The following is a 14,747-nucleotide window of genomic DNA, read 5'->3' as shown; positions in this document are numbered from 1 at the left end:
GAGCTCTCTTTTCTGCTTTTTTATGGGGTTGCCAGTCACCCAATTTTGCTGGAGTCTAGGAGAGACTTGTAATTGTAGGCATGGCGCCCTCAATGAACATATGTGGGCATCACCTTGAAATGACGCTTTCATACAGAACATTGGCTTGAGCTTTTTTCAGCGTTTCCTGTTTTCCTTCCTTTTTCTTACGGGTGTGTGCTGGGGACTTTTATGAGAAGTGGACAGTAATTGGTATAGAGGAAATCGTAATCCTGTCAAAATCTATACAATCATAGTCTTATTCATACATAAGAGTAATCCTTTTATATAATGATATTTCCCCATTTCTAGCATCACGTTTTCAGTATTATGGATAAGATGGCATATTACTGTAAGCCTACAGACTTTGTATATGTGGATTTTGTTTTTCTTTTATATCGGCGTCTGGTAGATACATCAGATATTAGCAAACTGTCTGTCTCTACTAAAACGCAAATTAAACAATTTATACTTTCATAAACAGGACTTGGCTCCTATAAAAATCATGACTGTAGTGTAGATTTTACTTATTTTTCTGCACATAATATAAAAAAAAAGTTTTTGATCTGTAAATGATGCGACTGCGGTGCACTCCTGGCACGGCCAAGAGCTCATAGTACCATTCTGCCCCGTCAATTTCAGTCTTCTGGATTGCCCCTTATATTGATCGTCTGCATCCCCTTTGGAGCGCTGCTTGAGTTGAATCCTGAGATCTGCAGTAATGCTGCTGGAAGTAAGTGCATGCACAGTGTCGGTGTGTAGGTGGGTTCTAATCTCCCTCTCCTGTCTGTAGTGGCTGCCCCCTGCTATAGGCTAAAGGTACCGTTACACTTAACGACTTACCAACGATCACGACCAGCGATATGACCTGGCCGTGATCGTTGGTAAGTCGTTGTGTGGTCGCTGGGGAGCTGTCACACAGACCGCTCTCTCCAGCGACCAACGATCAGGGGAACGACTTCGGCATCGTTGAAACTGTCTTCAACGATGCCGAAGTCCCCCTGCAGCACCCGGGTAACCAGGGTAAACATCGGGTTACTAAGTGCAGGGCCGCGCTTAGTAACCCGATATTTACCCTGGTTACCATTGTAAAAGTTAAAAAAAAAACACTACATACTCACATTTCGATGTCTGTCCCGTCCCTCGCCGTCAGCTTCCCGCACTGACTGTGTCAGCGCCGGCCGTAAAGCAGAGCACAGCGGTGACTTCACCGCTTCACCGCTGTGCTCTGCTTTATGGCTGGCGCTCACAGTCCGGGAAGCTGACGGCGGGGGACGTGACAGACATCGAAATGTGAGTATGTAGTGTTTTTTGTTGTTTTTTTTTAACTTTTACAATGGTAACCAGGGTAAATATCGGGTTACTAAGCGTGGCCCTGCGCTTAGTAACCCGATATTTACCCTGGTTACAAGTGAACACATCGCTGGATCGGTGTCACACATGCCGATCCAGCGATGACAGCGGGTGATCAGCGACCAAATAAAGGTCCTGATCATTCCCATCGACCAACGATCTCCCAGCAGGGGCCTGATCGTTGGTCGCTGTCACACTATAACGAGATCGTTAGCAGGATCGTTGCTACGTCACAAAAAGCGTGACGTTGCAACGATATCGTTAACGAAATCGTTGTGTGAAGGTACCTTTAGACAGTAGCAAATGACAAAGAGGGAGGAACATGCTCTCTGACACTGTGCGCCTACACTGTCAGTGTGTGCACACTGTCGGCATCGGCCACCCACTGGTGTATGACCTTGTGTAGCAGCCGCTGCAGACAGGAGAGGGGAATGAGAATGCACCTGCACACACTGACACTGTATATGTGCACTCGGCTCCTGCAGTGTCAGTGTGTGCACGCTGTCAGCATCGTTCACCCCCTGCTGTGTGACCTTGTGTAGCAGCCGCTGTAGACAGGAGAGGGGAATGAGAATGCACCTGCACACACTGACACTGTATATGTGCACTCGGCTCCTGCAGTGTCAGTGTGTGCACGCTGTCGGCATCGGCCACCCCCTGCTGTGTGACCTTGTGTAGCAGCCGCTGTAGACAGGAGAGGGGAATGAGAATGCACCTGCACACACTGACACTGTATATGTGCACTCGGCTCCTGCAGTGTCAGTGTGTGCACGCTGTCAGCATCGTTCACCCCCTGCTGTGTGACCTTGTGTAGCAGCCGCTGTAGACAGGAGAGGGGAATGAGAATGCACCTGCACACACTGACACTGTATATGTGCACTCGGCTCCTGCAGTGTCAGTGTGTGCACGCTGTCGGCATCGGCCACCCACTGGTGTATGACCTTGTGTAGCAGCCGCTGCAGACAGGAGAGGGGAATGAGAATGCACCTGCACACACTGACACTGTATATGTGCACTCGGCTCCTGCAGTGTCAGTGTGTGCACGCTGTCGGCATCGGCCACCCCCTGCTGTGTGACCTTGTGTAGCAGCCGCTGTAGACAGGAGAGGGGAATGAGAATGCACCTGCACACACTGACACTGTATATGTGCACTCGGCTCCTGCAGTGTCAGTGTGTGCACGCTGTCAGCATCGTTCACCCCCTGCTGTGTGACCTTGTGTAGCAGCCGCTGTAGACAGGAGAGGGGAATGAGAATGCACCTGCACACACGGACACTGTATATGTGCACTCGGCTCCTGCAGTGTCAGTGTGTGCACGCTGTCAGCATCGTTCACCCCCTGCTGTGTGACCTTGTGTAGCAGCCGCTGTAGACAGGAGAGGGGAATGAGAATGCACCTGCACACACTGACACTGTATATGTGCACTCGGCTCCTGCAGTGTCAGTGTGTGCACGCTGTCGGCATCGGCCACCCCCTGCTGTGTGACCTTGTGTAGCAGCCGCTGTAGACAGGAGAGGGGAATGAGAATGCACCTGCACACACTGACACTGTATATGTGCACTCGGCTCCTGCAGTGTCAGTGTGTGCACGCTGTCAGCATCGTTCACCCCCTGCTGTGTGACCTTGTGTAGCAGCCGCTGTAGACAGGAGAGGGGAATGAGAATGCACCTGCACACACTGACACTGTATATGTGCACTCGGCTCCTGCAGTGTCAGTGTGTGCACGCTGTCGGCATCGGCCACCCCCTGCTGTGTGACCTTGTGTAGCAGCCGCTGTAGACAGGAGAGGGGAATGAGAATGCACCTGCACACACTGACACTGTATACGTGCACTCGGCTCCTGCAGTGTCAGTGTGTGCACGCTGTCAGCATCGTTCACCCACTGCTGTGTGACCTTGTGTAGCAGCCGCTGTAGACAGGAGAGGGGAATGAGAATGCACCTGCACACACGGACACTGTATATGTGCACTCGGCTCCTGCAGTGTCAGTGTGTGCACGCTGTCAGCATCGTTCACCCACTGCTGTGTGACCTTGTGTAGCAGCCGCTGTAGACAGGAGAGGGGAATGAGAATGCACCTGCACACACGGACACTGTATATGTGCACTCGGCTCCTGCAGTGTCAGTGTGTGCACGCTGTCAGCATCGTTCACCCCCTGCTGTGTGACCTTGTGTAGCAGCCGCTGTAGACAGGAGAGGGGAATGAGAATGCACCTGCACACACGGACACTGTATACGTGCACTCGGCTCCTGCAGTGTCAGTGTGTGCACGCTGTCAGCATCGTTCACCCACTGCTGTGTGACCTTGTGTAGCAGCCGCTGTAGACAGGAGAGGGGAATGAGAATGCACCTGCACACACGGACACTGTATACGTGCACTCGGCTCCTGCAGTGTCAGTGTGTGCAGGGCTGAGGATTCCATTTGAGTGAGCGCTGTCAATGAACATTAAGGCAGGTGTGGAGGATTGTAATGAACTGTGTACGGAGATCTTGACCACCTCTAGGGTCCACCAAGGACCCCCTCTCATTTACATATGGAATTAAAAAAAAGTATGTAAAATAAATAATGTAAACTACATGAGTGATGTTTATAGGGCCTAAGACCCCTATATGAATGTATAAATGGTTTATTTGCCATTGGGGGAGGCCGTTTCCGCCCCCGCCGCTCTAATGGGAATCGTTGTGAGTTTTATAACGGGGTATATCTTGTGTATCGTCCACACATTGTCAGTTCTGCAGCGCTTTCATGAGCATTGTGAAGCCCCATCATTCACCATAAACTTTCACACTTGTTAGTCCCTTTGACATTCCTTTTAAAGGCATCGCCTACCAGGGTGATCCCACTAGTCCACTCCCAATGCCCTATTGTCCCTGCACTCTTTTTGTAACCCTGCGGGTTTATGCACTTTTTAATAAACCGCCTGTTTGTTTTGAAGCAACAAATGTAGTCCCTTGTGTGAACCAGCGTCTACTGCAGAGCCGATCCCTCACTCCTGACATGCCGCCTCACAGACTGGTGCCGCTCCTCTGTGCTTGCCACTATGTGCATTGCCATTTCACCCTCCATCCAATGAGAACAAGCTGGCGGGACAGAACGTGAGGACATGCTGATGCCCCATGACCAGCGCTGGACATAGGAGCAGGTATGGAGGTGTGGCATCGGTCAGGGAGGTGATTATGATTATTTTGGGCCCAATGAGGATAACTGTTAGAGTAGGAGAAAGCACCATGCAAAGGTGCAGGGAATATATAATGTAAAGTTCCTGTACGTCATTGAAGCAGTGTTCTAGATCCCGGTCTGTATTTTTATAGGAGTGAAGTAGCACTTGCCGCCAGCTATAGCCCCATAAATGATGTGGGAGTGACCCCTGTGTGTGTTTCTCCTGTGCAGCTGAATGTCCGCTCACTGGAGAAGTGATAATGAGTTCACTTTTCTTAATGACGTTGATAGTCACATGATTGGGCTTCATGGCTGCTCTATCACGACACAACCTGCTGTTATAACATTGGATGGCTCGTAATATCATTGTATGTTTGATAAATAGATTAATAAATGTAAATGGTATCTCCGGCCCTAACAAAGTGGCATTTACAGGTAATTGTTGTGTGTTTTCAGGCATTGATGAAAGTTCCTCCACCACCAGCAGCGCATCGTCTGAGCCCAGAAATTACGATGTGTTGGAAGGAGGCGGATACACAGGTGCATATCGCTCTAAATGTCGCTGATCAGTGTTTCACATGGATTTCGGGGACCTCTCCATCTGTTTCTGACATTAACCACTTCTCTATTTTTGCACATTTCTAGAGACGCCTGCTCCCGCAAACATCCAGGCTCCTGTTAATGCAGCTTCTCATGTGTCTACTAGGCTATCCAAACCATATGGTCATGGGTACCCAACTCTCCAGCCTGGATATCAAAATGCAGCAAGTCCCCACAGCTCTCAGCCAAGCACTCCTGTGCATCAGCCAAATTACTCCCAGTATGCTCCTGTAAGAACATGTTCTGTATAAACGGCCTGTCTATATCCTGATCAAGTGTCCATTGTCCATCTGCCTTTTATCGAGTATTGCCTTTTAAAGTGGCTTTTGCCCAAGTGTCCCTGTTATTTCATCGTCCAGGGGCATATGGTTGTGTTTCTTCACTATAGATTATGCAGATAATCCAAGCTAAACGATCAATCTTGTTAGGTAGGGGGCAGACATGGCTTAGTATCTTTTACCTAAATACAATCTACATGTTGTGATGTTAAGTTATTGCATCATACAGTCAGCCAAATCATTGATCAGATCATTCGCTTTATGTTGTTCATAACAAGCCATGTTCCTCACTTGTTTTGGATCTGTTACCAAATTTCACACGATAAACTGCAAACATTAATAAATAAATCTTAGACCTAATGGAATTACGGCTTACGGCACATTGGTGCATAGGGTAGGGCATAGCGGGACTGCGATGCTACTGCGCAGGCGTGAGATTACGTTGCGCTATGTGGGTGTCATCCATATCAGTCAGAGATGAAGGTTAGGAAAAGAAAGGAGGCGCAGACACTGCAGCGATGACGCCCATCGGACCCTGCTAATTTACATACAGCACAGGAGAAATTCAAGTGGTATTTTTGGGGGTGTACAGGGGGTCGTTAGATGTTTGTGGACTGCAGTAAAGGAACAGATAAAGGTGCTGGTATTTGTTTAGATATACAAAAACTGGTGACAGGTTCCCTTTAACGGCAGCTTCCCTCCTTCTTGTTTTCCATCTGTCTCCACCATTCTCTGGCTCTATGAAGCCACAGCCGCCAATCAAAGAGGAGGAGAGGGTGGAGATAAAGGGTCAACAAGCGGGTGGGAAGGGGCAATTCAATAATTGGCTCCGCCATGATGCACAGAGTGCCTTTACTTGGTTTGAACAGTCATCATTCTGGGCTGTCAGTCCCTTTTAAAATAATTTCTTCTCAGCAGCATGTTATACTGCATAAACAGAACAATGGCAGCCTGTGCACATGGACCGTTCTATAATTTGATCAATGAACCTGAGCTGCATGGATCTCGGCTTGCCTGCACGGTTACTGCCTGGTACGTCTTTGAAACTCTGCGGCGTTTCGGGGAAAATGTATTTTATAATGTAGGACCCAGACTATAGGGAGACCTGACTAGTCCAGTGCAGTCTCCGGCTGGCTTCTCCCCGGCGCTCTGCAGTTGACTGACAGGTCTCTGCCATGGCTGTACACAGGAAGAGACCTGTCACTGTACAGGGCCAGAGGGGTAGCAGGTCAGGCCTCTCCCTATAGTCCCCGTCCGCCTTTACAAGCTATGGTTTCTCTGAAATGCCCCAGCGTCAGACATACCTGTCTACAGTCGCACCGCCGAGCTCCGATTCTACCTGCTGCATGAATCTAATGACCGGTTCCTGCTTTCTGGGCCCATCAGAAGCACTGTCGGCCAGTCTAACAGGCCACCATTTCTGTATAATTGTAATCTGCTGGGAGATACTACTGAATGTGCTTTTATTTTCCCTTTTCCCATGTGAATTAGCAGTACGGTGGCATGAATCAATTACCTGCCTCACTAGCGGGATTAAGCCTGCAACAACCCCAGCAGCCTGAGAGCCTTCGACCTGTGAACCTAATTCAGGATCGGAATGTCCTTCCTGCATCATCTCTGCCACCTCCAGCCCCAAATCTCAATGCAGACCTGAAGAGACTAAACTGCAACCCAGAGTAAGCCTGGTCTTTTCTATAGTGCTATGGTTCCATCTGTCCTGTCGTTACCCGGGGCTCCCCAAGCTCTGGCCCCAGGGACTCTTGGAAATAGATTCCCTCTTACTAATTGCCTGCATGTTTTACTAGTAGGTGTATGTACTCGGAATGTGCGTGCACCTCACTGATACTACCTGTTCAGCTGACACCAATCCTCTTGGTCTTGCATAACTAGACTGCTTTATCGGTCAGTGGATGCAGAAAGCTCAGTAATATCTCTAGTCGAGCTGTCGTAGCAAACATATGAGTTGGCTTTTCACTTCCCTTAAAGAGTGATTCCCATTCTGTACATTTTTGGCATATCCACTGGATAAATTGTGTAACATAACTGGGTGACGGCTGATTTAGGAGATTGTCATTTGCACAATACAATGACCTGCGCCAAATGTTTGTGTGTGAACACTTTTTAAAACACATGGGACATGGTGTTAAGGAGTCATAAAATGTGTTAAATTAGTTTAGATTTTAAATTATTACATTCTTAATGACATTTTATTTTCTTTTTTTTTTTTTTTTTATAAAACAACATTATATGGGGATGTCTGTCTTGGTGTGACATAAGGAAGTAATATATTTTAAAAAATATCCTGACCGCTGTGTTTAAAATAATGAATTCAGACTATGACACTGGATCATTTCCTCCACAGCTACTCGGAGATGCCCACTAGGGGTGTTTCTAGGGTCAGAAAAGGTCTGGGGCCCAGTCCCCCCCGGGGCATATGCTTTGCAGACCACTACCTCCAGCCAAACAAAAAAATGTAACACCAGAGATGGCACATTGATAATTCCGATAGACAGATAATGTAGTAGATGTCATCTGAAGTCCTATTTAACACCACTGATAAAAGTGATTATATTCATCAACGATGTGAATACTTTTCTGCCCAATGATGACAAAAGTATACTCAGAGTGATGCCTTTATTGGCTAACCAGAAATTATTTTCTGTTTAGCCAATAAAGGTATCACTCTGAGAATACTTTTGTCATCATTGGGCAGAAAAGTATTCACATCAATTTTTCTGGCTAACAATAATATAATTTGTTATTGAATATCATTATACTCCTCAACAGAACCAAAGCAAAGTGCAAAGATATATTCAACATTGTTGTAAAAAAGTGCATTGTTTAAAGGGAACCTGTCACCCCCAAAATCGAAGATGACCCAAGCGCACCATCATCAGGGGCTTATCTACAGCATTCTGTAATGCTGTAGATAAGCCCCGATGTATCCTGAAAGATGAGAAAAAGAGGTTAGATTACACTCACCTGGGGGGGCGGTCTGGTCCGATGGGCGTCGCGGTCCAGTGCGGGGCCTCCTATCTTCATAGGACGACGTCCTCTAATTGTCTTCACGCTGCGGCTTTGGCGCAGGCGTACTTTGTCTGCCCTGTTGAGGGCAGAGCAAAGTACTGCAGTGCGCAGGCGCCGGGAAATGTCAGAGAGGCCCGACACCTGCACACTGCAGTACTTTACGCTGCCCTCAACAGGGCAGACAAAGTACTCCTGCGCCGGAGCCGCAGTGTGAAGACAATTAAAGGATGTCATCGTAAGAAGATGGGAGGGCCCGGACCGGACCGCGACGCCCATCGGACAGGACCGCCCCCCCCCCCCCCAGGTGAGTATAATCTAACCTCTTTTTCTCATCTTTCAGGATACATCGGGGCTTATCTACAGCATTACAGAATGCTGTAGATAAGCCCCTGATGCTGGTGGGCTTAGCTCATCTTTGATTTTGGGGGTAACAGGTTCCCTTTAAAAAAGGACAACCTCTTTAATGGGAGACACAACAAAGAGGTTATCAGAACAAAGAAAAGATCCACCAGGAACCACATGTAACTGACATACAGTACAGACCAAAAGTTTGGACACACCTTCTCATTTAAAGATTTTTCTGTATTTTCATGACTATGAAACTTGTACATTCACACTGAAGACATCAAAACTATGAATTAACACATGTGGAATTATATACTTAACAAAAAAGTGTGAAACAACTGAAATCATGTCTTATAATCTAGGTTCTTCAAAGTAGCCACCTTTTGCTTTGATGACTTCTTGGCACACTCTTGGCATTCTCTTGATGAGCTTCAAGAGGTAGTCACCGGGAATGGTTTTCACTTCACAGGTGTGCCCTGTCAGGTTTAATAAGTGGGATTTCTTGCCTTCTAAATGGGGTTGGGACCATCAGCTGTGTTGTGCAGAAGTCTGGTGGATACACAGCTGATAGTCCTACTGAATAGACTATTAGAATTTGTATTATGGCAAGAAAGTAGCAGATAAGTAAAGAAAAACGAGTTGCCATCATTACTTTAAGAATTTAAGGTCAATCAGTCCAAAAAATTGGGCAAACTTTGAAAGTGTCCCCAAGTGCAGTGGCAAAAACCATCAAGCACTACAAAGAAACTGGTTCACATGAGGACCGCCCCAGGAAAGGAAGACCAAGAGTCACCTCTGCTTCTGAGGAAAAGTTTATCCGAGTCACCAGCCTCAGAAATCGCAGGTTAACAGCAGCTCAGATTAGAGACCAGGTCAATGCCACACAAAGTTCTAGCAGCAGACACATCTCTACAACAACTGTTAAGAGGAGACTTTGTGCAGCAGGCCTTCATGGTAAAATAGCTGCTAGGAAACCACTGCTAAGGACAGGCAACAAGCAGAAGAGACTTGTTTGGGCTAAAGAACACAAGGAATGGACATTAGACCAGTGGAAATCTGTGCTTTGGTCTGATGAGTCCAAATTTGAGATCTTTGGTTCCAACCACCGTGTCTTTGTGCGACGCAGAAAAGGTGAACGGATGGACTCTACATGCCTGGTTCCCACCGTGAAGCATGGAGGAGGAGGTGTGATGGTGTGGGGGTGCTTTGCTGGGGACACTGTTGGGGATTTATTCAAAATTGAAGGCATACTGAACCAGCATGGCTACCACAGCATCTTGCAGCGGCATGCTATTCCATCCGGTTTGCGTTTAGTTGGACCATCATTTATTTTTCAACTGGACAATGACCCCAAACACACCTCCAGGCTGTGTAAGGGCTATTTGACCAAGAAGGAGAGTGATGGGCTGCTACGCCAGATGGCCTGGCCACCACAGTCACCAGACCTGAACCCAATCGAGATGGTTTGGGGTGAGCTGGACCGCAGAGTGAAGGCAAAAAGGCCAACAAGTGCTAAGCATCTCTGGGAACTCCTTCAAGATTGTTGGAAGACCATTCCCGGTGACTACCTCTTGAAGCTCATCAAGAGAATGCCAAGAGTGTGCAAAGCAGTCATCAAAGCAAAATGTGGCTACTTTGAAGAACCTAGAAAATAAGACATAATTTCAGTTGTTTCACACTTTTTTGTGAAGTATATAATTCCACATGTGTTAATTCATAGTTTTGATGACTTCAGTGTGAATGTACAATTTTCTTAGTCATGAAAATACAGAAAAATCTTTAAATGAGAAGGTGTGTCCAAACTTTTGGTCTGTATTGTACATTACAAAAAACGTGGTGTCAATGTATCAACAGACTTGTAAATGCTGTGAGACTGTAGTGGACGCTACAGATGTAGTGACTACACTCCAAACATCTCAATGCAATTTTTAAACAAATGTTCTCTGTTACCTGCAGATAGAAATGATGAGCTTCACCAGACACACACAGGAGGACATCATACACACACCGGGTACACCATCATACGGATATCATACACACCGGGTACACCATCACACAGACATTATACACACGGAGTACACCATCATGCGAACATCATACAAACCGGGTACACCATCACACAGACATCATACACACACCGGACACACCATCATACGGACATCATACACACCGGGTACACCATCGCACACCGAGTACACCATCATACGGACATCATACACACCGGGTACACCATCGCACACCGAGTACACCATCATACGGACATCATACACACCGGGTACACCATCACACGGACATCATACTCATGTGGCACACCATCACACGGACATCAGACACACACCGGACACACCATCACGCGGATATCATATACACAGAGTACACCATCACACAGATATCATACACACCTGATACACCATCATGTGGACATCATACACACCTGGAACACCATCCCACGGACATCATACACACACACACCGGGCACACTATCACATGGACATCATACACACTGGGTACACCATCACACGGACATCATACACACCGAGTACACCATCATACGGACATCATACACACCGAGTACACCATCACACAGACATCATACACACACCGGACACACCATCACACGGACATCATACACGCCGGGTACACCATCATACGGACATCATACACACCGGGTACACCATCACACAACGAGTACACCATCATACGGACATCATACACACCGGGTACACCATCACACAACGAGTACACCATCATACGGACATCATACACACCGGGTACACCATCACACGGACATCATAAACACCTGGCACACCATCACACGGACATCATACTCACCTGGAACACCATCACACGGACATCATACTCACCTGGAACACCATCACACGGACATCATACTCACCTGGAACACCATCACACGGACATCATACTCACCTGGAACACCATCACACGGACATCCTACACACTGGGTACACCATCACACGGACATCCTACACACTGAGTACACCATCATACGGACATTATACACACCGGGTACACCATCACACGGACATCATAAACACCTGGCACACCATCACACGGACATCATACTCACTTGGAACACAATCACACGGACATCATACACACACCGGACACACCATCAGACGGATATCATATACACCGAGTACACCATCACACAGACATCATACAGACCTGGTACACCATCATGCGGACATCATACACACAGAGTACACCATCACACGGATATCATACTCACTTGGCACACCATCTCACGGAAATCATACACACCCCGGGCACACTATCACACGGACATCATACACACTGGGTACACCATCACACGGACATCATACACACTGGGTACACCATCACACGGACATCATACACACCGGGTACACCATCACACGGATATCATACACACCATCACACGGACATCATACTCACCTGGAACACCATCAGACGGACATCACACACACCGGACACACCATCACACGGATATCATACTCACTTGGCACACCATCTCACGGAAATCATACTCACCTGGAACACCATCCCACGGACATCATACACACCCCGGGCACACTATCACACGGACATCATACACACTGGGTACACCATCACACGGACATCATACACACCGGGTACACCATCACACGGATATCATACACACCTGGCACACCATCACACGGACATCATACTCACCTGGAACACCATCAGACGGACATCACACACACCGGACACACCATCACACGGATAACATACACACACACACCGGGCACGCTATCACGCGGACATCATACACACTGGGTACACCATCACACGGACATCATACACACCGGGTACACCATCACACGGACATCATACACACCATCACACGGACATCATACTCACGTGGAACACCATCAGACAAACATCATACACACACCGGATACACCATCACACGGATAGCATACACACACCGGGCACACTATCACACGGACATCATACACACACCGGGCACACTATCACACGGACATCATACAGACTGGGTGCACCATCACACGGACATTTTACACACTCCGGGCACATGATCACATGGAAATCTTACACACTCCGGACATGGACATATTACACACACTGGACCTGCCGTCACATAGACATCATAGCTGTATGAACAAACACATTATTTATACACATGACATATACAGGTGCTTCTCATAAAATTAGAATATCACCAAAAAGTTAATTTATTTCAGTTCTTCAATACAAATACAATATTATATAGTCATTACAAACAGTGATCTATTTCAAGTGTTTATTTCTGTTAATGTTGATGATTATGGCTTACAGCCAATGAAAACCCATCACCCAGCAGTGCCGCAGTCTGATCACCTCCATGCCATGCCCCATTGATGCAGGAATTGATGCAGAAGGAGCCCCGACCAAGTACTGAGTGCACTTACTGAACATACATTTCAGTAGGCCAACATTTTGAATTTTATAATCATTTTTCAAGCTGGTGTTATAAAGTACAAAAATACAGCAAAAAGGCAGAGATGCTTACCTGCCCAGGCCTCCAAACAAATTTGCTAACTGGATGCAGTGGACCCATATAGTTAAGAAGGCGGGAACACAGGTGCAAGAATGCCGATGAGGCAACTGCTCCCAGCCTACCAATCTTGTAAACTGTGGTGTCTGTTCACATGGGATGCACTGGGATAGCGCTGGGCAGCCCGCCTGATCTAACAGAAGGGTGTCACTACTAGGCTGGTGACCTGGGTGCTGTGCATTACCATAGTGTGAACAGCCCCACATACAAGTCTTCATTGTGCATTTATATAACAAGCAGCCGCCCCCTCCATGAATTGGTAGGCTGTGAGCAGTTGCCTCATCGGTATTCTTGCACCTGTGTTACCGCCATCTTAACTATATGGGTCCACTGCAGCCTGATAGTGCGTTTGTTTGGAGGCCTGGGCAGGTAAGGAGCTCTATCTTTTGGCTGTATTTTTGGAGGATTTTCAAGTCCTCTTTTTGTGCTATTGCTGTTTGGTGTTATAAAGTATTCTAATTTACTGAGATCATGACGTTTGGGTTTTCATTGTCTGTAAGGCTAGGGTCACATTGCGTTATGTGACCGCGTTTAACGGACTACGTTACACCGCGGCATAACGCGGTGTTAACATAGTCCGTTAACGCCGCCATAGCCTGTAATGGTGAACGCGTCGCTAGCGTCCGCCCACATTGGGCGTGCGCTAGCGATGTGCCGTCATTTGAGTGACTGACCTCGGACGCTGCTTGCAGCGTCCGCGGCGCGCCCGAGGTCCGTTCCTCGCTAGTGCAGATCAGGGATCTGCGCTAGCGGGGAAGCCGAACGCGGACCCTAGAGAAGCATTGCGTTAGCGCAATCCGCTAGCGCTATGCGCTTAATGGATTGCCCTAACGCAATGTGACCCTAGCCTAAGCCATAATCATCCACATTAACAGAAATAAACACTTGATATACACTCACCGGCCACTTTATTAGGTACACCTGTCCAACTTCTTGTTAACACTTAATTTCTAATCAGCCAATCACATGGCGGCAACTCAGTGCATTTAGGCATGTAGACATGGTCAAGACAATCTCCTGCAGTTCAAACCGAGCATCAGTATGGGGAAGAAAGGTGATTTGAGTGCCTTTGAACGTGGCATGGTTGTTGGTGCCAGAAGGGCTGGTCTGAGTATTTCAGAAACTGCTGATCTACTGGGATTTTCACGCACAACCATCTCTAGGGTTTACAGAGAATGGTCCGAAAAAGAAAAAAAATCCAGTGAGCGGCAGTTCTGTGGGCGGAAATGCCTTGTTGATGCCAGAGGTCAGAGGAGAATGGGCAGACTGGTTCGAGCTGATAGAAAGGCAACAGTGACTCAAATCGCCACCCGTTACAACCAAGGTAGGCCTAAGAGCATCTCTGAACGCACAGTGCGTCGAACTTTGAGGCAGATGGGCTACAGCAGCA

At 47.5% G+C, this 14,747-nt stretch overlaps 1 protein-coding gene across 3 annotated transcripts in view; it reads left to right on the top strand.

The window, feature by feature from the left end:
* SEC24B (SEC24 homolog B, COPII component) overlaps positions 1-14,747 on the top strand; it is a 118,215-nt gene that overhangs the window by 20,015 nt on the left and 83,453 nt on the right. For 2 of the 3 annotated variants that reach the window (XM_077278974.1, XM_077278981.1), the window contains 3 exons: positions 4,985-5,068; positions 5,174-5,358; positions 6,898-7,082. In XM_077278974.1, the coding sequence (XP_077135089.1) occupies positions 4,985-5,068; positions 5,174-5,358; positions 6,898-7,082 (454 nt within the window). The remainder of the gene's footprint in view (positions 1-4,984; positions 5,069-5,173; positions 5,359-6,897; positions 7,083-14,747) is intronic. The other variant, XM_077278975.1, reaches the window with a different exon arrangement.

This window comes from Ranitomeya variabilis, chromosome 1 (assembly GCF_051348905.1).
Source record: "Ranitomeya variabilis isolate aRanVar5 chromosome 1, aRanVar5.hap1, whole genome shotgun sequence".
Taxonomy (NCBI): domain Eukaryota; kingdom Metazoa; phylum Chordata; class Amphibia; order Anura; family Dendrobatidae; genus Ranitomeya; species Ranitomeya variabilis.
This window is presented reverse-complemented; position numbering and strand designations above follow the sequence as displayed.